At 46.5% G+C, this 25,226-nt stretch overlaps 1 protein-coding gene across 17 annotated transcripts in view; it reads right to left on the bottom strand.

The window, feature by feature from the left end:
• LOC100680400 (nuclear receptor coactivator 2) overlaps positions 1 to 25,226 on the bottom strand; it is a 116,729-nt gene that overhangs the window by 9,986 nt on the left and 81,517 nt on the right. For 7 of the 17 annotated variants that reach the window (XM_016981797.2, XM_032597220.1, XM_032597221.1 and 4 more), the window contains 8 exons: positions 14,177 to 14,284; positions 11,294 to 11,432; positions 9,424 to 9,540; positions 6,080 to 6,257; positions 4,793 to 5,208; positions 3,196 to 3,425; positions 617 to 1,721; positions 420 to 539 (listed from right to left, as the gene is read on the bottom strand). In XM_016981797.2, the coding sequence (XP_016837286.1) occupies positions 420 to 539; positions 617 to 1,721; positions 3,196 to 3,425; positions 4,793 to 5,208; positions 6,080 to 6,257; positions 9,424 to 9,540; positions 11,294 to 11,432; positions 14,177 to 14,284 (2,413 nt within the window). Of the gene's footprint in view, positions 1 to 419; positions 540 to 616; positions 1,722 to 3,195; positions 3,426 to 4,792; positions 5,209 to 6,079; positions 6,258 to 9,423; positions 9,541 to 11,293; positions 11,433 to 14,176; positions 14,285 to 20,313; positions 20,421 to 21,343; positions 22,380 to 25,226 lie in introns of those variants that run through there. The other 10 variants (XM_031923534.1, XM_031923537.1, XM_031923538.1 and 7 more) reach the window with 6 other exon arrangements.

Genomic DNA, 25,226 nt, shown 5'->3' with positions numbered 1-25,226 from the left:
TTAAACGCAAGACAATTACGCTGATCTTATTCAAATTCGTTCAAAGAAGCGTAGGTTAATATTGGACTAACTCCTCGTCCCACGAATGTGTAATGCAAGGAAACTCGGCGGTAAATCTGATAATTAAGTTAAATACGAGCAGTTGGTTTTTATCGCGTTAGGAAAATTTATTCGTCAGAGTAAACCAGTTAGTTTATTCAGTTGCCAGAAGTAACATTTGAATATTTTAAATTGAAAAACCGTCGCTACAGAGTGCTGTAGCTCGCACGGCGTAATTTCAAATAAATTCATACTCTTTTTTACGAGCCGACGTAAAAAAAAACTTCTCCCCGCTGGCGAAACGATAAAAAGAAAGTTCGGTATTCTCCGAGACGGATTTGCGGGGCCACGAGGGAGCATCGTCATTAATGGAAGCTTACCTGGTCCAGAACCTTCTTTTCGTCTTCAGGCTCCTTGAGAAGCTGCGTGAGAAGCTCGTTCCTCTTCTTCATGCCCGCGCGAGTCTCCTCGTCGTCGTCGTCGTTCTTCTCGTTCAGCAACTGAAATGAGCGAGTATCCAAGGTTAATAAAAAGAGAGAAACCGGGGGAGAAGGTAAAACGATGATAGTCTGCTTACCTGTAGGAGCATATTGTTGCTGGGGCCGACGTTGGGTTTGTGCTCGTGCGGAGAGTGCTTGGGTTGCACCTGCTGCCCTGGACTGTTGCGCATGGCCTTGGGTCCGGCGTGCTCCGACGAGTGGTAGTCGTCCTCGTCCTGCTGGTTCAACAGTATCTTCAGTATCCTGTTGGTCTGGCTGGGCTTGTCGGCCTCCGGTCCGGCCTGTCCGCCTCCAGGCTGCGTCGAGGCGTTCTCCTGGCAGCTGTCGTCGCTAGCGCTGCTGCCCTTGGTCAGCAGATTCCGCAGTCTGCCCGACTCGGTCGAGACCTGCTGCTGCGGCTGAGATTGCTGCTGCTGCTGCTGCTGCTCAGCGGGCTCGAGCTGCGAGGGTCCGTTGGAGCGATGATCCATGGGACTGGGCTGGTTGTGCTGCAGCTGGGGCGGCTGGACCGAGGAGGGCGTGCTCGCGCCGCCTAGGCTGGCGCTTTGCGACTCCTGCAGCGGACTGAAGGGGAAGGAATTACTGAAGGCGTTCGCGGCGTTGGGGCTGAAGGCGCGCAGGGGGCTGCTGCAGTGCGCGGGCACGACCGCGGCCGGCGAGGCCGAGGACGCGGTGGCGTTCGGCTGGGAGGGCGGCCGCGAGCCCGGGCCGTGCTGCTGCTGCTGGTGCTGCGACTGGACGCTGACCTGGCTCGTCCGCGACTCAGAGCGCACTGGTTCGCAGGCCCAGTACGGCGTCGAGCTGTCCAGCTCGAGGCTCGAGTGCGGGAAGCCAAGGTCGAAGCCGAGGTCCATGCCGGACGGGTTGAAGTGGTTGTAGGCGGCGTTCGCGACCGAGGACACGGCGTTCACAGCTGACGAGCTGTCCGAGCCGCTGGAGCCCGGGTAGCCGGTCCCGGCGTTCGTGCTCGTCAACGAGCTCCGGCTTCCGGCCGACGGCGAGGAGCTGCTCAGCTGACCGTTCAGCTGGCTTCCGGCCACCGACATCAGTGGACCGCCCACGTTATTGTTATTGTTACCGTTACTGTTACTACTGTTATTCGCACTGCGCGTACTAGAGTGTCCTGAGCAGAGTTTCGAGTTGTTGGAAAGCTGACCACCCTCGAGATTTAAGTCACTATCCCTGAATCGGGGAGAGAAAACACACAAAAAACCTCCAGTCAGTTTCGTTCTTTATTTTCTTTTTTTTCAAATCAATCGATGAGATGAGTGATTTAATGCTAGACTACGAACTAGGTAATCTCATGTGCTTTTGTAAGCCATAGTCCTTTAATCCGGGCAGAAGTGTGCACACGTGCCGCCGGTGCGAATGCGTACCGACGGTCCGAAAGGAAAAAAAAACCTCTTTGGTAAATCCGATCGTGCTCCATTGAACACGTAATAATTAGCCACTCAAGCCCACGTGCGAGCTAATTTCTACGAGAATCTGTAATTTCGTATCAAGTGCCTCGCGCACCCTTCTCACATGCACACTGGATAATGAAAAGTCTCTGATTCCACTTGAACGGATAAACGAATTCAGTCTGATTTTTTAAATTTATTGCGGAGAAATTATTAGCATCCAGCCGCTTTTGGCTGTAAATTATGCCGAAATGATTGGCAGTCCTTTGAGAGTAAAGACACGTTCATAGGATTGACAACCTTAGAAGTTATATGGCATTCAAACTTTCACATTCAGGCTGATTCCAGTTTGGAATTTCGAGTTTCGACGGACTATGGCTTCGCAATTTTTGTTTTTACAAAAAAAAATTTAGTTGTAAATGTACCCAATGAATGGTTAGAATGATGATTTGTTAATTGTGATTAGTTTCGAGTGACTGACAACTAGATCGATGTAGAGTAAGTATGAGATGAAGTTTGATGACATGATGACGATGGCGAAATAAAAATAAATACGGAGTATCCCGTGTTGTGTTGTTTTTAGTAAGAAAGTAGAATATTTGAATCTGCTTGTTAGAAAACCCACTTGAGCATCGTAAAAGTACGGGTCGTTACAGATTGTTATTGCGGAAGTTGAGAAGATCAAAAGAGTATCCCTCTATACAAGAGTGGCCAGATCCCAGGACGAAACCTTACCTTATTTTCAACGGTCTATGTTTTGATTGCATGCAGAAATACAAGCGCGAACTAATTATGATTAATTTATTAATATGTAAAAAAAAATTATGAACGTGTTTTCGTCTCGTTTATAGGAAGGTGCTACGCGATTATTTAATGAGGTCGTGCGATTGTACATAAGTCTACGGATGCTGTTGCGTGTCGGAGGGAAGTTGTTACAGGGACCCGTCGCGATAAGCTTTGATTCATTAGGGTTCTTACACCGGTGTAGGTATTTTCGTGACTTTATTGTTACGGGAAAGGGTATAGCCACCAGCCCTTAATATAGTTCATTATAAAATAAAAGTGTTCAACCGCGATGTGTTAAAAAAATTGAGAAGCGTATAAGTAATGTAAATGATATCTCATCGTGGTGATAAAGAGAGGTTTTCTCTTGACAAATCAAGCGCAAATGTTTGAGCTTGCATAAGAGAAAACCTGCCTCTCACACTTATAATGAAAAATGATGCTTGAGAAAAACGTGGAAACGTCGTACTCACCTAAATATAGAGTTTGTGGCCATAATAAAGTCCGTCTCGCGCTTGTTCGCCACACTTGCTTTGAAGAGCTTTGACTTTGTTTGAACGTTAAGGAACTTTTCCGAAGAGATGTGCAGCCGATATATCGGGCTCATACTTTCGCCGACTTCAATCGCATCCTTCAAATGTGCTGTTAGCTTACTGAGATCACTCGGGTGGCACAAGTCCTGTATCTTCGTGTTGATCAGGTTCTGTAGTCAAACACACAAAGAATAATCATTAGTCGGGTGTACTGTACTCTCGAGCTCGCAGAAATCTGAGCAAGCGGGAAAAGGATTAGTCCATTGACTTTTGCGATCACATACGTTTTATTCTCTCGACACATAAATAATATATATAGATTACACAGATATACAAATATCAATTACACATACGGAGAAATCGCAAAATATCGATGGGGTCTTATATGAGAAAATAAATTAATAATGAGCATGGGCATTGTTTTAATGATTTGTTTTTCACCTATACATATAGTTTAAGTTCGTTTAATGGCGCGTTTTGATCGTTATAGTATATCCGCCTATACACAAATACAGTGTACACCAAACTTAGCAAACTTTTTTCTCGGTATATTCATGTTTCTTCTCACAATGTATGAATATCGGCGAACAAAGATGTACAGAGCAACCAAAATGACATTTCGACAGATTTAGAAATTTTGTTCCACGCACAAACCGATTTTCGATTACTGCACGCGTCGAACGTTCGGAAAAATTGCCTGTCGGAGCAACTCAATGAAACGCGAGTTATCTACTCAACTCTAAGAGAAACACATACATATGCACAAAACAAAAGTAATCTACGAAGTGTACGTATATGTGGCATACAGTGCGAGGTAGGCTCATATGATCTGTATATACAACAATCATAGTATGCAGGGTGTGCGTGTGTGGTGCATGCGATGGCGTGGGTCAGCGTATAGCGGTACAAGCAGCGAGTGACTTTGCTCTGTGTAAGCGTGCGTATACACATGAACGACAAGTCAGAGAATAGCGACGAGCTGTGCACGTGTCCATGATACAAAAGCTGATGCGGGAGTGAGATATGTACACATAGAGGAGAGTGCAGGAGATGATAATGCAGGTGAGAAGAGAGAAGAAAGACAGAGAGAGAGAATCTAAAAATGATATGAGAGCGATTACGTAGCGGGGAGGACGAAGGTGCACAATAAAACACAATGCGATGAAGAGGAGGAAGCTGCAGGCGACGTAGAGGAGAGATAGAGCTGATGCTGTATACTCGAGCAAGAGAGAGAGAAAGAGTGAGCCGATGCGTGTATAAATCACGAGCAATTAAGAGGCGCTTGGCAGAATTGCGGGTACGCGGCCAAAAAGCAGCCAGTGGAAGAGAGCCCGAGGCTGGCGAAAGAACGTGTGTGCGTGTATAGATAGCAGAAGCGCGCGGGCGTCTCTCTATCTCTCTCATACGTATACAAGAACGACAACAACAACGACAACAACGACAACAACAACACAGAGTAGTGTGATGCGGAGCGGTGTTGTCGGTCATAAGCTGACGGGTGGTGGTGGTGGTCGGTCTGTCACACACTCTGTCTCACCTTGTTGCTTAGGTACTGTGAGTAAGAGGGCGACAGCCAGTTGGTGTCGACGGCCATGATCTTGCCGAACGTGTCCAATTTGAGGGTAAACTGGCCGATGCGCTTCTCGTCGAAAGAAATTCGCCGCGCAACGCACATGACGCAGGGCCCAATGTCCGAGAACTCGGACGAGACGTCGTTGCCACCGACGACGTTACTCGCGGCGCTGCTTCCGCCGCCTGGCTCGAGTCTCTCGCTGCCGCTGCTGGCGCCGTTGCTCGGAAGAAGAGCTGAGCAGATTTGCATCGTCTCATACTTTGATACGCGTTGCTGCTTCTCTTCCATAGTCTCTTCTTTGTCATCGGGAGGCTTCACCAGAAAGCGACATTCGAAGGTACGGTTCCGCGTCTGGGTCTGAGGCTCGCTCGACCAGCCTGCTGCGTGTTTCATTGTAAACACACGGACACACAAGTTTCGTTTTTTTGTTAAGATACAACTCTCTGCTGCATGCTTCGTATATACTTGGTCGTGGAGGAGGCTTTTATGGGTGCTTGAAGAAGATAAATAGAGAAGGGGGGGGGGGGGGGAGGCAAAACCAAAGGGTGATCGGGTTCTTTAAGAAACTGCAATATAGAGGGAGGGGGGCTGACACTACTACCACGTCGGGACTACACGAGCGATTGGATGACTGCGATGCTGCTCCGATTCTCGCGTACTCTAATTTTTATCTTTTCTTTCTCATTGCGCGCCTCTACTCGCTATATACTTTCACTTTCCATCGTTACATACACGCGACAAACTTTTCACTTTGACGGCCAAACGTTTTTTGCTACCTTTTTCACACTCTACTCTACACGTCGTAGCTCTAGTTTCCCACGTTCTATTTCAAGCAGTTCATCTCTCTATTCATATTCTGCTTCGACGACGTTACTCCTCTATTATACAAAGCCGATAAATTTTGACAAATAAAGTAAAGAAAACTCGTCACTCTCGCGCATATGTACACGGGGCGAGGCAGCTCATGGCGTTCGAATTTAAATTTATTACCAATTGAAATATTCACGCACAGAAAAATCGCTATACGAGGAACACGATCGAGCCCATCTTTGTCGAGGCGCGACAAAGAGAGCAGATAGAGAAGGAGAGGAAGTCTGTCCAAGAGGTGCCATCGGCCAATGACGAGTTTTCCTTATGTATCGTGAAAATTGACAGGCGCTTCGTGGTGGTTGACGGAGAGAAAACAATTTTGAACATTTATAAAAAAAAAGAGAGAAAGAAAGAAAGAATTACTGCGACAGTGATGCTTACCTACTGACATCGGCAAAATGTTAGGCATGAAGTTGTTGTGATCTCCGTGATGAATAATATTATAAATATCCTTCCCGAGCACATCATTCTTCGTGTAATTTATATACTCGGTTATGTTATCCGTTACGTATTCCACGCGCCCCTCAGTGTTTACAATGAACAGAAAGCCATCTAACGCCTGCAAAAGACGAAAAAAGTCCTTCCTTTAGTTTACCACTGCAATAAAACGAAAGCTTATCGTAGTCGTCGTAGTCGCCGTCGTGAAGAAAAAGGGTATGATAAAACAAAAATTAAAATACACAACATCCTATACACTATACGCTCTGTATCAAGAAAGAAAGAAAGAAATAAAGAAAGAGACGTTACTTGTAAGCGCATGTCGTCCGATTACAAGAGAGAGAGAGAGGGAGTCCAGCCTCCTACGCAGAACGACGATAATCGGAGAGAATCTCGCGCGAAGAAAAGGCGAGTAGCGTGTCGAAGGAAAACGAACAACAACGTTGAGCACACATAACGATAAAGCAAATCACGAGCGCCGACTGGCCTGTATAGAGCGAGCGAGAGAGAGAAAGAGAGAGAGTGAGAGAGACGACGAACTCCGACACTCGATCGCGCGCGCTCTCGCGACCACGGGAAAAAATAAAAAGACGATCCACGCGGGCCCCGGGCAAATCACTGGCTCGCGCGCGGGAATGAAAACGGCCGAATTAAAAATAAAAGAAAACGAGCTCTGCTCTCTAAACCGCTGCTTTCGAACGACGTCCGTCCGCACATGCCATCGGCGAGGTATAGTCGCGGCACTGATTTCGTGGCACGGGCTAATTAATGTACACGCACACAGCCACGCCGCTCGCAACGTGCGTGCTGAAGCGCACACTCGCGCGGATAGCTGACACACACACACACACACACACACACACACACACACACACACACACAGGCACACAGAACACGCTTACGTTAATAGACTCCGCTGCTATATCTGCTATATACTACGTATTGGCCGGCTCTCGTCGTCGGCTCTGATGGAAAGCCGTGCGCGCGCTATCTTCGTTCCCTAATCGGCTGCCGCTCTACTACGCTACACAACTGCTACTGCTGAGCTACGAATTTTTCGATGCACTAGCGCGGCGTACACTGATGCGCTGTGTCCCTTCTTCGACTTCCCTTGTCCCCGAACACTCGGGAGAGTGAAAAATGCGCCGGGAGAAAGGGAAAGCTCCATGCGGAATGAGCGAGAGTCAATACGAAAGAGAGTGAGAGAAAGAGAGAAAAAAGCTGCTGCTGTGGACGTGAGTAATGCTCGACCGGCGATTATCGAGCAAATGAGATATAAGAACTGCGCACGCCGGCCGCCGGAGAGACGGAGATACGAGAGAGCGAGAGCTTCCCTTGATAAGATGCCGCGCGAGACAAAGAAACGCGTAAGCGTGTGTTTGCGGAGCTCCGCGATGCGTTTTCGGCGCTGCTTCCGAATTTTCAGCCTATAGCTTCTCCTCCCGAGATAATCGCTCGAACAACGAGTGGACATCAGCTGATGACTCCATGAAATAATTATTCGGAGCGAGTTTTATTTCTAATCGGATATTTTTGTATATAGCTATAACAAGCGCGCGATCGGAGTTTTACGAACGACGTGCGGGAAAACGAGCGGCCGAACGAAAGTTCGGTCATTATATATAGTTGCAGCAACCAGAAGATTAGATTACCAGTGCCGAACGTTTAATTAGCTCTCTACGCGAAAAATGTCGGACTGAAGCATTTTTGAGAGGCGCGTTGCTCAATTTTCACTGGCCGAGCGCATTTATTATAGATGTACCGATTAGATGTGTGCGTGGGTATATCTGTATGTGACGTTTCTCGTTTATGCAATACGTGTATAATCGAAGTGTAACGCTGCTGCACTGAGCGAGCTGGAGGAGACGGATTAATATTTTAAGATCGAACTTTTCCGAAGCTTCGAATCGTGAGTACGACTACACCTTACGTGGGAAAAACGGCTCCATCATTACTTCCATTACTTTGAGCGCTGTACTTCATTTCTCTCCACGACGCAGGCAATTAATTAATCCAACTTCGCGCGGCGGTAGGCCAAAAAGGTCAATTTACCGTTCGCCTACACGAGAGACCCAATCTATACTCCCATGTACGGAGAGGGTATACGTATCCACATCTATATGGGTGTAGGCAAAAAAGCGTCGCGCACATGGTATATACGTGCGCTTATCTCACATCGCTTCGTCGGTCATATTATATACACTGTATATGTACAGTTCTCTCTCTCTCTCTCTCTCTCTCTCTCTCTCTCTCTCTCTCTCTCTCTCTCTCTCTCTCTCTCTCTCTGTCTCTCGTGACGTACATCGCGGAGATATACGCCATGGAGATGGTCGTCGTTGGTGGAACACTTACTGAGAGACACACACTCACACACACAAAGCAAAAGAAAACCAAGAGGAAGCGGCAGCGGGCTCGGCTCTAGAGATGCTCTCCCGCGCGCAAGCTCTCGCAAAAAGCGGGCGAGTAGTGTGAGCGCACGCGCGCGAGCGCGCAATCTAATGGAAGTATCGATGCACTCGCGCGATATATTCTCTCTCACACACTGCGCCGTCTTGCGAGTAGTCTCCCGTTATGACACACGAGCGGAGGTTTATTCAGCCCTGCAAACACACAGAAGCGGAGTCGCTGTGAGTTCACCATTGCGTCCTTTCTGTTATGTACATTATACGTCTATACTCGGAATGTAGCGCTTGATTTACTTATCTACGAGTATAATACACGTGAGATGCCGGGTCGGCGCTTCGATTTCTAAGCTCGCCGCGCGATACCCATCTTCGCACCGCGGTGCGCATCGTCATCGGTAATTGAGAAAGAGTCAAGAGATATTGCATTGAAGCCGTGTGCGCTTTGCTTTGAAATTGGTATAGCGGTGTATTGGTGTCTGTATATTATAGTATTTATTATAAAGCGAGATATACTTGGAGATTGCTGTATAGTGCATCAGTGAGGTGGGAATCGGTGCAAAGGTGTCGTGGTTGTAACAAGTTCGCTTGTTCGTTTTCTCTCTATCGCGAAACGGTATACGTCATTTTTTTCCGTTCTTCTCTTTTATACTCGAGTGATTTTCGTTGCTTTGAATCTTGACGATTTTTATTTCAACAAAAAATAAAAGAGTCGAAGAACGTTGAATAAACACAAATATACCTTCGTGTAATCAAGAGGGTTAAACAAATAACAAAACAACCTTCTTGCCCTCGAAAAAAAAGATTTTAATCTAATCCTTGTGAAAGAAAAAAGTAGCAGACAGGTTAATTGCTAATACGGGATAAGGTTAAGATAATACAGACCTCGAGCAAAATAGGGCCGACTTGATCGTTGGAGAGTATGCTAGGATTCGAGGAGGATACTTCTCCTTGCTGCACAGCATGACTATTGGAGCCCGTATGTGTATTGATGTGCCTGATCTGAAAGACACAAACATCATTAGTATATGCGCATTCGGCTAGATCATCGTTATTACTCTACTTATATTGTACTTTTTTCATTTCGAAAACAGGTACAGTAGTTCGACTTCCCAACGGGTATCAAGGTCTCCTCGCGCGAGATAACGCCTTTTTTATTGCGAGCCTGTGATGTAACAATGCTGTTTTGTTTTGACGGTAAAGGCAAAAGTTTGGGTACGTACGTACACGCGGCAGCGACGTCCTCGCTGCAATGAACACACACGCACGAGAAAGAGCATACAGCCGATGACTTCCACGCATTATCAGGCCGCGAGCGATAAGATCATTGAGTCACATCACGTCACCGGCGAAACAATAGTGTGGTAAACGGCAATAACCGAAATTTCGAGTGTTTGAAACAAAACAAAAAAAAAATCACTTTCAGCCCACGCGCGCATCGAGCGCAAACGTAGTTGCTGACATAATAACCGCCGGCCGTTGCGGCAATCTCGAGCAATAAAAGTTACGCGCGCAATCTCACGTATTCAAATATTTCCGTTCCGTCCTCTCAGCGCGCAATGTCATATCGCACGCCAACGAGCAATTTTCCTCCGATTCCCGGTGAGATGTATCCGCGTATACCAGGTGGGATCATCGAACGAACGGCGAAAGGCGCGCGTTGTTATCTCCGCAGCTCGCGCGAGCGCCGCGCGACATCTTTCAAAAACGCATCGCGTCTCGCTGACCTCGTAGTCTCTTTCGAGGTGTGCGCCGCAGAAAGAGCGAAAGGAAGAAGAAAAAAGAGAGAAGCGTATACACACGCACACACACACACACACACTGCGTTTCTCTCTCTCGGAAGTAAGAGCAGCAGCAGCGGCGGCGTCAGCGAAAGAGAAAAAGAGACGCGGGGTCGTTAACGGCAGTTCCTGCGTTACCAACTGGAGTTCACGGTCAGTCGCGCTTGCGCTCTTTCTCTCTCTCTCTCTCTCTCTCTCTCGCTCACGCGCGCCAGTAGCGGGAACGACCTTGAGCTCGTATTTCCCGCGGCCGACAGATCGCGTCGTAATCGCAATGAGTTAACATGTGGCCTCGAAAAGTCGGTGACTCCGCTCGCTCTCCGTGATGCGACGTTGCCAGCGCCTCTCTCTCTCTCTCTCTCTCTCTCTCTCTCTCTCTCTCTCTCTCTCTCTCTTACATTCGGTGTACACACTCTGCTCAGTGCATACACGCAAAAGTCACGACTTTTCGCGAACTCTCCGTGTGTGTACGCATACTTCGCGCTTCGGATTCTTCCGGCCTCCCGCGTGTGCATTGCTCCGCTCTCTCTCTCTCTCTCTCTCTCTCTCTCTCTCTCTCTCTCTCTCTCTCTCTCTCTCTCTCTCTCTCTCTCTCTCTCTCGCTCGCTGCGGCTGCGCGCAGTCCTACCAACCGCTTTTTTCCCCGACCATGGCGGCCCTCTCTTTTACCCACATTCGCGTGTGATTCCCATTGGGGCAGGCCAGTAGCGGCTCTTTGCATACGGCGCTGGTCTATGTATAGGTGCGCGCGATGTCTACTCTGCGAATGAAACGAGAACGCGCTCGCACACATGCACTTTTCCTCTCGCTGCTGCTGCTGCTACTCGGCGAGGGTTCGCTGAACCCTGCGTGAGCGCGCCTGCGTCTATCCGTCTTTCTAAGCGCGCTCTGCAGTCGTGTTTGTGTGTGTGTGTGTGTGTGTGTGTCAGCGCGAGCGAGCGCTTATTATACACGTACAAGGGGGGTCCCCTCACCTGTTCGACGGTTCTCTGGAGAATCTGACATTTGTCAGTCTTGCCAGAGCTCATGTCCGTGGCGGAGATCAGCTCGGCAAGCTCATCGATGAAGAGGTTTTCCTGAGTCCGTCGTCGTTTCTCGTTAAGGCACTTGTTACTGCAACAGAAAACAAAGGCACATTTTCACGATTAGCAATATAATTCTCTATCCGCGCCTCACTTATCCAATATCATTATCATTATTCTCATTGTTATCGCGCGAGCGCACGGCGCGCTTACGTAAATATTTTTTCCTCGATTTTCCGCTACCAGAGAGCCTCTCGCTGCTGAGTGAATGAGTAAGTAGCGCTGCTGCTCGGGCAACGAAAAGAAAAGCGACTCTCGCGGAATTTCTGTATCGACATCTCGCGTTGCGCTCGCGAGCGCGAGAAAAGAGAACGCGGCCCGAGCGCGGCTTCTTATCTTATCTCCGCGCTCGCACTCTCGAAGCGCGGAGAATGCACTTTTCATTCACGCCGTGTGCTCGGCCGCCACCGCCGTCGCAGTCGTCTCTCTCTCTCTCTCTCTCTCTCTCTCTCTCTCTCTCTCTCTCTCTCTCTCTCTCACTCACTCCGTGTGCCGAAAATAAAACGCGGCCCGCGACGACGACTCTGCAGACTCGGCAGTGTAGCAGCTTGCTACTCTCCGAGGGTTATGCGGAGGGATTTTCTGGAGCTTTATGGCGGTAGGGCGACTCGTGTATACTCGGCTCGCGAACGCGCGCGGCTCGCCGAGTGTGCTGAATTAATTAGGCGAGGACTATTTTTAGGGCTCATTTCGAGCCGCGCAGCGTGTGAAACTCTGGCTACAATTTACGATTTTTTTTATTAATGAAAATACTGAAATGAATTGGCTTTGCGATCAGTCATATTGCCCGACGTGAAAAAAAAAATAAACAATGCAGGTCGCTGCGAGTTTCCACGTGGTCTAAAACGAGAGTTTTTAGAGAGATAAGTGCGCGTTTCTAGGGAAAATTAAAAATAATTTTCACAGCCGAAACTCGGCGAGAAAGCAAGAGTCCGCCGGGCGAAGATTCGCCGCAGATTAGCGTAACGCATGCATGCAAGAATGGAAAATATAACTCCAACTCCGACGGCATAATCTGGATCTTTTGGTATTCTCCCGATTGACGCTCCGCTCGGTAAACAATTTTTTATATGTGTTGATTCTGCGCGGCGCGATAAGCCTTTTTCAAACAAAAATTGCAAAGATATTTAATAACGTCTCAAATGCATTGTTGTATTACAAGCCGAGCGACGACATAATTTACGCCGCAGAAATAATGATTCCGATACGCGGCCTTGAATATACTTTCTCATTTTTGTTCGAAGAATATATAGCCGTGCAATATCGCATTTCCGATTGGTTCACCGGTAAAAAGTGATAAATGACGCAATTCTGCTTGGCACGGAAGTAAACATATGGCGGCGGGAAAAAAAGTCTCGAAAATTCCTTTAACCGAACATCATGTCCACAATAAGACGATTTCGTGTGCACGGTTTTTTACTTGTTAATAAAGCTCGTTAACAAGTGGCTCTGCTTTGAAAAAAATTAATCGTTCGAATAATATGTAAGGAGGATGGAAGAATTGGATTTTATCTGGCAAGGACTTATAACACTGATATGAAATACTTATGTCTCCGAAGTTATCTAAGAATAATTATACAGATTGCAAGAATTCAAGTGCATACAGAGTAATTGTAGCATTAACAAACATTTGTAATGCCTATATTACGTGGTGATAGCGTCCTTAACTTTAATCAAAGAAAATAAAATTAAGATTGCTCTCCCTTGACCTGGATTGAGTGACGAGTCTTTATAAATAGAAGAAATGTTTGATAATAGTTTTTTTTTTATTTTGAACGAATAATTTTTTCTTATTATTTTCATATGAAAGCAGACCTGCGTGTCAAGCGTTTGAGGTTTGTTTTGAACTACGCAAATAAAAACAGCCAATAAACAGAACGTCGAGAAAATTTTCTTCCAGTCTGATAACTCCAAACTGGCTTTCATTGAGTTGAGATTTCGTTGTGGGGCATTCCCACTGGCTTGCTTTTATTAAAACTTGCATTTTTCGAATAAATAAATGTATGCAGCAAACAAACGAATTGCATCAATTAGACATCGTTCCGCTCCGCGCACAGAAAAAGGATTTAAATAGATTTTGTTTCTTCCATGCATATGTATTGCGTTTTACATAAGCAAATGCAAATCAAATTGGAAGAAATGGCGTCTCATGTAAGACATTCCCGGAATTTGGTGACCCGGAGAAAATTTGAATAAATCCCTTGACTCGATTGAAGTTTTAATGGGAAAAATCCGATAAACTAGAAAGTAGTATATCGTACACGGTAAACCAGTACAGTCCGTGGAAACAATTAAAATTGTACATCGCAGTGTGATGCGACATTCACAGAATTAGAATTCAATTACATTTCCGTAATTAATGAAAATCCATTACGCGCAACGTGAATCGCGCCTTCTCCATCGGCGTATCCTCTTTCAAAAATTCATGTAGTGTTGAAAGATTGAGATACCGATATCCCAAACGTAATTCGTTTACTCGTTCTAATTATTCCAATTCTTTTTACAAAAAACATAAAAGTATGCCTGAATCAAGCGCCAAGGCTAAAAATTTCGGCTGTCCATGGAACTCGGTAGGTAAGAAATCGCGTTATTCAAATAAGAGAATTAAACACACGACGATTCGTTCTATCGAAATTCACTTTACACGCGCCATTGTGCGCGACGATCGCCTCGGATTCCGCGAAACGAAGTAAACGATAGGAATGCCGGAGATAAATATCTATCACTGCACGTGTACACACAAGCTTATATATAGGACAAGTGTATAAAACTCACATTTGCGATTGTGGTTTGGCATCTGATTTCTTTCTCTTCTTGGTGGTGATGCCAGTGATTGCGTTCATTTTGACCCACAGAGGGTCCCGCAGGTCACACGGGCCAGGCCTGGAAAGAAACAAAGTCACGCATGAGAATCGCCGTCGTCGAAGATGAGCAGCAGGAAGATAAATGATGATAATAATAACAATCACAATACGACAATACTTCGATGACAGATCCGCCCGAAGCGCATGCGTTCGACACATAAGTGATCGGCGCAGTAGCTTTTCGTCGAGAAAGAAGAATCGCGGGGCGGCGGCGCATCATCTGGTCGAATCAAATTATGACGAAAGTTATTGGCGAAATTAGAAAAGACGGAAAAACCGGTTTAACTTATTTATAGACCGAAATAAACGGGGGACACACGGCGGCGAGCAAAGCGAGCTCGAACGCCGTACGATCTTTCGCCTCCTTTCCATATACGAGTTCTCCCGTTTATGCGAGCTTGGCCCCAACGAAAGCGCGCATAGTTTATGCCGTCCCGGCGATTTACTACGCGCGATAACAATCGCCCATCGCGTTATACAAGATTTCCGTAAATTAATGCAGCGAGCTTCTGTCTCTCTCTCTCTCTCTCTCTCTCTCTCTCTCTCTCTCTCTCTCTCTCTCTCTCTCTCTCTCTCTCTCCCATTTTACTTTTCTGTCGTGTGTCCGTATACCTATATGCGCGTCCGACTCGGTTTCGTTCTCTCAAGTACTCCTTGTCTTCTCCTTCTGTCTTATTGGTGCTCTTTCTCTCAGTCTATTTTTTCTTTCCGCCCGACTGTCCGCGCGGCGGCGCCGATGAGAGCCCGGCTTCCAGAAAATTATTTAAATACGTGTGCCGCTGACTTTGACGCACTGTTATCTTTGCAGCTCACTGCGCTGTTATTCTACTCGGCGCGATGCGCGCGGCTGTTATTTAAAATGCAAACGGCTGCAGGCGGGCAGAAGCCTTTATTAAGGATAAAATGTGGTGACATTTATAATGAACGGGAGTTGAGGTGCCGGCTGATGGAAGAAAAAGCTCGGCTAATATGATAATCTTTGCTGTAATTAGCGCCAGCAACAATGGCCGATATTTCAACTAAATCGTCCTGTATATTTTTCCCGACTACCATATACACATAATATACCGCCTCTGACTCTCTGTGTGCCGCTTAACGGTTATTGAAAAAAAGGCCTCGCAATGGCTCTTATGAGTTAGTGTTATGCTGCACTAAATCACCGGCTTGTCTATTGCAATTTAAAACGGACGTCTTATATACTCGAACTCACTAAATCACTCGACGCAGAAATATTTATTAAATAATAGTGCGATTTTTTTAACCTCCGCAGTAATTCCAGTCAATGGAGAGTGAGAAAACGTTCTAGAAAGATAAGAGAGTCGCTTCGTGGCAGGACGTCGAATTGGGAAAAACACACGAGCAGGCGCAAGTGATTCCGGCATCGCAAGTATATATTCATCGACAGTGTTCTGGCCGCGGCGAACGAAAACGAATGCGCGGCGTTAACTTCTGATTCGCAGCAACAAATCATGCGAAATATAATCGTAATCGGGCGCGCGCGTCGATTGCAAGATACCGCGCATATGCACAGCCGCTGTACAGTTTAGTATATATTTCGCGCACCGAGAAATATTTGTCCGACTGCCAGAGGGAGCGCTCGCTCGACGAGAGAGTTCGTTAAAAGCCCGATAATATACGACCGATAAAAATCGTATCAATGCGCGTATGGCCAGCGCCGTATTTTCTCTAAATCTACTCGTACACGACGTTTTATGCGTACACTAATGCACTACTGCTCGCCGCGGCTTCTTCTATGCGAGTGTATTTCCCAACGAATGGATTTAGCCGATTTTTTCACGAGGTGTGTATAAACTCGCGCATAATTTATAGGAGGCTCCTTTAAATTCGAATGAAAAAATCGTTACGCAAGAGATTCGACTTACACGCTATCGTGATCATTTCATCGAAGAGGAGAAAGGAATAAAATTTCAAAGCATCGATATATACCGAGAGGGAAAAAGAGAGAGAGAGAGAGAGAGAGAGAGAGAGAGAGAGAAAATGCACATTTACGCCGTCGTAAGAATCGCAGCTTGTATAATTTGAATTTAATTCCCTCGAACGCGGTCAGTACTGAATTGAAAAATTACGATTAACAAACACCAAGCGCTGCGATCCGAGCTATTTTTCATCAGCCCCGAGAGAGCTCTCTCGCTGATTTATTTTGCTCGAAAATCTCGCACAATATATACGTGTAAATAAATTTCTTTTTAAATATAATTGCTTGTCTTTGAAGCTCTCGTCGAGTGCTTTCAGCTCAAAAATAATATCCTCGCACCAAGAGGGACGCGCTGACAGCGATAATAACCGCCGACTATACCGAGATTTCGCTTTAAAAACTCAATTTTCTCAGTCTCTATTTTAACACGTTCACGCGTAAAATAATGCATCTCAACGACGACACGCGAAGCGCGTCCCCTCATTTGCATCATTTTACATCGATTCTCACTCTCGTGGATTCTAATATCGCGCGCTGATGGCTACACTCGTATTAAAGGCGCAATAAATGAAATTCATATAGCTTTTCGAGAAAAATAAAACATCGCGCGTTTACGAAAAGCGGAGAGAGCTAAAAAGCAGAAATCGCGAGAGCGCAGTAGTAGCAATATCAATAATTCCACGACTGCGTGCCTCACTTTCTAATATTAGTCCTTCCTATGAACTGGAGTCGAAATTAAAGCGCAGGCGCACGGGTACACAATGCGCGCCATAGCGGTGCAAAGGCCTGGAGAGAGAAAAAGTCCATTCAATAAAGCACGCTGCTACAAAATGTCAATAGCGCCGTAGCGGCGGAAAGTCTCTCTCTCTCTCTTTCTCTCTCTCTCTCTCTCTCTCTCCCTCTCTCTCTCTCTCTCTCTCTCTCTCTCTCTCTCTCTCTCTCTGATGAAAAGCCGCCAGCCTGTTTTTTCCATCGGAGAGAAACGCGCGGATAAGCGCGACGTTTCCGCGAAAATTCGACGAGGGATGCAGAAGAGAGAGAATCAAGGTGAAAATGGGGACACGTGCGTGTATACACAGAGCGCGCTCGCGACCGTGACTCGAATTCGAATGGATGCACGAACAAGTGGACAAGAGAGAAAGGAAGATTGCAAGCACACTCGTTCGAGTCGTCATCTGATAAAGCACTTCCTTCGAGGGAATTCGCCTCTCCTCTTCCGGCTCGTTAGATCTTTCCCCCGGTTATTCGAATTTCCGCGCGATGCGCACCGGCGAGACTACTTCTTTTATCGCTCTCGGGATTTTTAATATCTCGAGAGCGAAACTGCACACTAAAAACTCCCGAAATAATTAATATCGAGCTGTTATTATGCCAGCAGTGTTTACAGTCCTAAACAAGAGCGCATCAGCGCAGCGGTAAAATAAGCAGCAGCGAAATGATACATCCGCCAATTTATTTTCATAGGATTAAGAAGCAATTGCAGCAAACAAAATAATAAACACGCGCTGTATACACTCTGCGCAAAGGCCAGATGAAATATGACGGCGCCCGATCTGCACTCAATCTCAGCTGTCTCTCTCTCTCTCTCTCTCTCTCTCTCTCTCTCTCTCTTTCTCTCTCTCTCTTGACAATTGAACGCGTGAACGCAAACGCGCGTATAATCTCTAATAGACCTTTTCCCTGGCGGTGCATTAGCGAAGATTGCACGGCCCTTCCATTCATTAAATTCGCACGAGCGGAGAGCAGAGCGCACAAGTCGAAAGGGAAAAGAGCAGCGTCGATTTCCTTATCTCTCTTTCTCTCTTGCGCAATATACAGCGCACTGTATACGCACGCGTGTACAGACAGGGAGAAAGAGCGGAACGGAATATATGCCGTTAATGAAGGCCGATATTACGTCCCGGAAATGGCGCTAATAAAAGTCAATTCGAGATTCGAGGATCGAGATTGTACGGCGCGCAGCGGGGAATTCGTGCGCCGCGCTTAACGGCCCGGTTCAGTCTTCTTAGCATATGCGCGAGCGCAGCTTTTACGAGGACTCCGTAACGCGCGCACACGGCTCGCCGGCAGCGGCCCAAGCATGGGATTTCTATAAATCATTGGAAAAAAATTTACGGGCCGAGCCGCGCGCTTTTATAACTTGCATACACTAACTGGAGACACGCGCGCGCTCGTCTCTTTTCTGCGTGTATGTATACATGTATATACTCGCTCGGCGATCCTTTGACGGTAAAAAGTTTAAGGAGCCATTGTCTCGCGAGGAATATGTATATATACTTTACTGGAGCCTTCAGCGAAATGCGCCGCGAGTTTTTTCTAGTGCAGCAGTGGATCCGCCGACGCTGCTTAACCGGCGCTCGCGCCGCACGAGGATTGTTTTATTGCGCGTTTTACGATGTAAATGAAGATAAATTCTTGGAATTGCAATTACAACCGAAAAAGCCTGTTCTATAAAACTGATCTACTCGAACCGGTTCTCTCTCTCTCTCTCTCTCTCTCTCTCTCGCGAGAGAGCAGCATATACGCGAGCTACTACGTTGTTTTAGATATTATTATATGCGCGTTCTCTCGACTTCGTCTTCCTATTTCTCCGGAATTATTGGCTATAAAAGACAATTTCTTAATTCGAAACGTGCAGACTGATTTGGAAGGAATTCGTTATGCACTCGCCGGCTGATCAGCTCTTTCGATGAAATATGCAAGACACTGTGTTTATGAAGTATCAAGAATAAAATAACGATATGTTTACGATAATAGCCGCGAATGCGCGTCGCGTAGAACGAGAGGAGCAGCAAAAAGATGTGCATGAGTTCATTGAGTCTTTGAAATGTTTTCGCGGTATCGAGGTGGAAAAAAATTGTTAGGTCTCCTGCATTCACTTTTACGTCACTCGTCAAATCTTTTTATTTGCTCGGACGACGAGTCCAGTATTTAGAGTGTATTTGCTCGAACCTGCTGTTTTTTTTTTTATAAGTAGAACAGCTACTTTTTTTACGCAGCGAGATTTTCTCTCTGTCCATCACACACCGCTCTGTGTACGCTGTAGAAAAACGCTTATTGATCGTGCCTCTGGCATAAAAACAATGCTGTATCGACACTTTTTGCTGTTTGTAACATATTTCTTCCGATATTTTTCAACGGCGGAAAATTTTTACTGGAACTATCGTTCGAAATTACAGAGAAAAATTTGTTTTCCGGTGAGATTTCGACATACGCGGCCTGTAGATAAACACTTTGATGTCGAGGTTTTTAAGAAGTTCACAGAAAAACTGTAGCCTGATAATCTTATCAGAGAAAGGATGCATTTTGTCCTTTTTACGATTCAATTTTTGGAAGGTACATGTAAAAAATAACTCGGTTTGTATCATACACAAAATGGATCCCACATTGCATTTAGTAGATTTATTGCTGAAGCTATTTTCAGAGCGTTCTACTATATTGTAAGAGCGACCAAAAACGCCTAACTTATCTGATCAAGTTCCCCTAATCTTGTAGAGCAATAATTCTTTTTGATCCTTTTTGAGTTGGAAAAAAATAAATTTTATTCACTCTGAATACTGTCTTGTAATAACTTCAATTTTAAAAATTTAACTGAGAATTTTTATTTTTAATTACTGTTCAATAATTTATAGTACACGTTTTAACATTTAAGCGCCATTACATTGCTGTACACGTGCAGCCTTAATCGAGTTCAGTAAGTAACTCCGGGGAAATGTTAATTTTGCGGCGTCAACCAAACGCGAGGACTTTACAGAGAATAACACTTCAAAGTAAAGTGTAAATAATTTTTACCGAAAGCAGGTCAATCCATTTTCGTATTGTCAAATCCGAGATTTCAAACTAATTTAGTTATACTATATTCCCGTTCGAGTATGCACTACGTAAAATTGAATTTCCAAGATTCCGTGTTTCATTAAACAATCACGGTATAGAAAGGTCAATCGTAATAGTTTTTGCGCTGAAACACTTTACCGAAACGATTGAGTTTCTTTGAATCACCGACACAGAGTCACTCGTGATGTACGTACTAAGAAATTCCATATTACCCACATCAACATCTCGTAAACATTGACTCGCATTAAGGATTTATGTAAAATTCAACTCCGAAATACCTTGTGCTGCAGTAGACCAACAGCCTGAATCCAGATTTCTGAACGAGATAGACCCGGTACTTGTAATTGTCGATACAACAGCTTCTATGCATCTCTGTTATTTTAAAACCAAGAGTCCGAAGACATGGGAATGGAAGATGTGCCATGCTGCGCCCGTAAGGAGCATCAAGAACTGACTGAACTTGTCGACTGCCGAGCAAGCCCTCGAAAAGCGAAGCTCGTAAGTTTGAAGTATCAGCGGTTCATTTTTTACACGCGGCGCTTATCGCAGGCCCATATACGGGATTAAGAAACTTATTAGTAAGATACTATTGTCACTTGTGCACATGTCCGCTGCGTAAAATATGTGCGACACTATTTTTATCGAAAATTTTATCTTTTGTGATTTATTTTTTCAACGGAAGTGGTACCTCTTTTTTATTTTTAAAATACTATCGGGTTCGGATTGATTTTTTTTCTTATCATTACGCGTAGTGTTGATGTTACGAAATGGGATAATGACAGCCAACCAAAAAAATGTTGTGGCACACTGAAACTTAACGTAGTTTCGTAAGTGTTATTAAGTCACTCATTCATGAATCGCTAATTAATTATTACAGAAGCAAGACCGGCTATTTTGAAAATTGCTTAGAATCTAGTTGGTGTCCCGGTTTAACCACGATTTTGTCGTCACGTTTCAACGAACAAATAACACACATCGAAAACACTCAAGATTATTCCGACGACTAGAAAAACAGTTACTCCGAAATCTTCATGAGGATTTTCCCTCGAAAACCCAACGATATACATCCAGACACGTAGCAGAAGTAGGTGCATGCCGAGTACACCGAGAGACATTGACACGTATCTACTTACACGTACATAGACATGTCCCTAGCAGAGCGCAGGGGGAGCCTCGGCAGGAGGTGCGGAGAGAAAAACTAGAGAATGATCAATCGCTCAGCGAAATGTCGGAACGATGCGAGCGAGAGTATAGGAGTGTATATAAGTAGCGTGTATTATGGGCAACAACAGCACAAGCCGCTCGCACCTTGCATCACAGAGAGCGCGCGCCGTTGCCGGCACGCACGCGGCCGTCACCCAGTTCAGCAGTAGCAGTTGTCACGGGAAGCTGGCGTTGCCACGGCTCTCCCTCCTCTTCGCTGCTGCTGCTGCCACCGCTGCGTCGTGTCCCTTTCCCCGCGCAGCACTAGCAGCAGCACTCGGTCGCGGCGCAGTCGCTCTTCCTCTCTTTCCTTCCACGGCGCGCTCGGCGCGCAACCGATCAACACCCACTCTCTCTCCCTCTGTAAATCGGAGAGTCGAAAAAGGCTCTGCTGCTGCTTTTCACTTGGCCGCACACTGATTCACACGAGGACGTCGACGATTTCCGATGCACCGAGACACACTCTTTTCACACAGCACTCGAACAGGAACGATGGCACTGGCACACTTGTACACACGCACGCTGCGCGATATTATGCAGGCTGCGCTGCACCTTGCGCAAAAACTTTCACCTTCACTGCTACAGGTTCTCTCTCGCGCGCTCGGTATATATAGCTGCCGCGGCAGCGCAGAGTACAGAGTATCGAGCGCGCTGCGCGACCCAGTAGCAGACGACGCAGCCACGTGTGCCAGCAGCGCGAGCGTTGATGCAGCTGTGGTCAACCGATGAACAGCACTATCTCGCGCGCGCGCACACTACTTATCACAGTCGCAGCTCCTCCCGGGGCGCGCTCCTCTGCGGACAATGCTGTCAGTCGTCGGCGGCGGCCAGTGCCGCCCCGACCACGTCATCTCTCGCAGCACTACGTTATACGCGCGCACTTGGCAGAGTCCGTCCACTCTCTCTCTCTCTCTCTCTCTCTCTCGCTCCGTGGCGCGCGTTGTCTCTCGCAGTAGACGGCAGAAGTCGGACTGACTGGCCGACCGTGCAGTGCCGCGGTGAGCGAGCAGCCAGTCTTTCTTTCACGCTCCCCGCCTCTGACGTCGTTGCGCTCGCTCGCGTATGCGGGAGCTGTACTGCTGCTGCTGCTGCTGCTGCTGCTGGCTCGACGTCGCCAACGTACAGAGCGAGCGCGCGCCTCTGACTGGAATATAGGTCAGTGGGCCAGGGCGATCTCGCGCGCGCTCGCGGCAACGCGGACATGCGCGCCGCCGCTGCCTGCAAACAGACTCGCGCGCTAGCTGATGCCGAAGCTTAGAGCGCGCGCATAGAGGCGCTGCTGCTCTGTGTGCGTAAGCGCGAGACTTGCTCTGTCCGTGTGAGGCCGAGCTCCGCTGCTGCACGTGTGCACCTTCTCTGCTGCCTCGTGGCTCGATTCATGCGAACGGCATAGAGAGAGAGAGTGGGAGAGAGAGAGAGAGAGAGAGAGAGAGAGAGAGAGAGAGAGAGAGAGAAAGATGGAGAGAAGAGCAGCCTGCTGCGCCGGTCCCGCACTGCATGTGATATTATGTGCACCTTACGCGCGAATCGTCCCTCCTCGTGCGCGCGCGCTCCTCTTCCTTTTTCCTTCTCTTCTCCTGCGCGCCTCTATCTCTCGCTCGAGTATGTAGGCTGAGAGAAAGAAAACCGTTTGCGCAAGCTCTCCGTATAGCCTGTGCCGATGACGCGTCCGTCGCCATTGATTTTTTCGCTCCGAGTCTCTCGCTCGATCTTTTTTTGGATCGACGCAAGATTTTTCAGGTGTGGCGTGGGCTGGAAGAATGGGTGCACGAGCGCTTGACGGCTGCTGAAGTTGATTTTTTTTGTGAGCTCCTTCCGGAAGACTGAATCGGTTTTGAGTTTCGACCATTTCGCAGTTACGTTGGGAGATTTACGAAGCAAAGGGGAGTTTTTGTTGTCAGTCGAAATTTGACTACAGGCACAAAGAATGAATTCCAGTGGAACAGATATAATTGTATTGAATTGATAACCTATATCGTTCTTATCTATAAATATCATTGCGAGATAAAGTTACACACAGGGATGGCAGAGTGAAAACGACAATTTTTCCCAGATTTTCAGCGGCGGCGGAATGCTTGTAGGTGCAAAACACGTAGCTGTACAAATAGATCCGCCGAGATTGCTTTTCATTGAGATGTGTGTCAAGGTCACATAATAAAGAATGTAAACACGAAACTTGTATTTCACGCGTTCACATATCCAGAGGAAAATTCACGATTTTCTACGTATACGCAGCAGGGGCAACCAGTACTAGCTAATAACATTGAGTAAAAATATTTTTTTCCAAGAAATTCCAATAACAAATTAGATTGAATTGACGAGAGCCGAGCAAATTCACACTAAATACTCCGAGTGCTGTGTGTACAAGCATAGATAAATCAATGAATGAAAGTAGTAGTAAATAATGCATCATCCGTGTGTGTATGATATCATCATTCCGAAGCAGGCCACTATATGTATACGTAACTCAGAGAATAAGACTCGCTCTCATTATGATGTTAAGAGTTCTCTCTTTCTCTCTCTTTCTCTCTCTCTCTCTCTCTCGCTGCAGCGGAGAGAAAGAATCGCAGCGCAGCAGAAAGATTTATCAGCCTCGAGGATAATATTCGCTCCCATAAGACGTCGGAGCGAGAGAGTAGTTCAGCAAGCACACGCGTGACGTGTACCTAGGGGCATACGTGTAAGCAAACGAGTCGCGTAATACATAAAGTACGAGCACACACAGAGAGCTCCGTGTGTCTGTGTGCATCGCGTCGCACTTTCACGGACTAGGGCACCTGCCTAACTGGCTGCGCCTGCCTTCCGGCCTTCCGTCTCTCTCTCTCTCTCTCTCTCTCTCTCTCTCTCTCTCTCTCTCTCTCTCTCTCTCTCTCTCTCTCTCTCTCTCTCTCTCTCTCTCTCTCTCTCTCTCTCTCTCTCTCTCTCTCTCTCGCTCCCGCGCAGTCGAGTTACTAGCGCGCGCGGCGATCGATTACGCTCTTGGACGTCGAAATTGTTACAAGAGCAACGCCGCAATCGCCGAGACTTTCCTTTCGACCGAGCGACCCACCGACCGACTCTCTTGCCCGGTGTGTATAATACCCGTATAGCCTCTTGAGAAGCAACGCGGCGATGAGTCGATTAATTTTTGCGCATTTATAATAACGCTCGTCCGCGACCATTAACTGACTCACGGCGAGTCGGCGCGGACAGCACACGCGACTTTCTTTTCAAATATAACGACGACGACTTTCGCGCTCGATCGGCGCGTTTTCCTCTTTCGATTTCGTTCGAGAGGCGCTCGCACGATTCTTTTCGGCGAGCGCGCCGGGACCTGCTTTTCTCGAGAGCGGAATTTCGCTTTCGGTGCGCGAGCGCACGCGCGACAGCGGCGAGTTTTCACTTTTATACACTTACGCGTTAGCGCTGCTCGCCGGGCGTAACTTTCTGAGTTACCGCGAGAGAGCTTGACTTTTTGAGCGCGATTCGCCTTTTAAGGGGGGACTCATTTTCACTTTTGCTCGCGGTCTTCCTTTTAATTAAATACATAATTTACTCGCCCGCTATTAACGCGAGAGGCTCTTTATTCCATTATTATTATTGTTATAATGAGCGGGATATGTTGGACTGCTTTTTTCGACCCAAAATTGTGAACTATTTTTGGCTCTTTCTCTTTTCGTGTGTGTGTTTTGAATTTTAATTTGTTCCCGAAAATTTCAATTATTTGCATATAGTAACGTTGGCTAAAATTACAGGGAATTCTTTTCTCTATTCTAATTAGTTTAGTATTATATAATTTCAATAATATGCGAGAGAATATCGCAATGCTGCATTTGCTAATTGGACCAATTAATTCATGTAATGCGAGCATAATCGAATGACAAATTAGACAGGAGTTAATGAGTTGACGAATGATTACGAATTCAACTACTTCTGCTCGTAGCGTCATATTATATATTCGAAATATTATGCTCGCATGCAAAAACATGTATAGAAGTCGCTTTACTTC

This window comes from Nasonia vitripennis, chromosome 2 (genome assembly GCF_009193385.2).
Source record: "Nasonia vitripennis strain AsymCx chromosome 2, Nvit_psr_1.1, whole genome shotgun sequence".
Taxonomy (NCBI): domain Eukaryota; kingdom Metazoa; phylum Arthropoda; class Insecta; order Hymenoptera; family Pteromalidae; genus Nasonia; species Nasonia vitripennis.
This window is presented reverse-complemented; position numbering and strand designations above follow the sequence as displayed.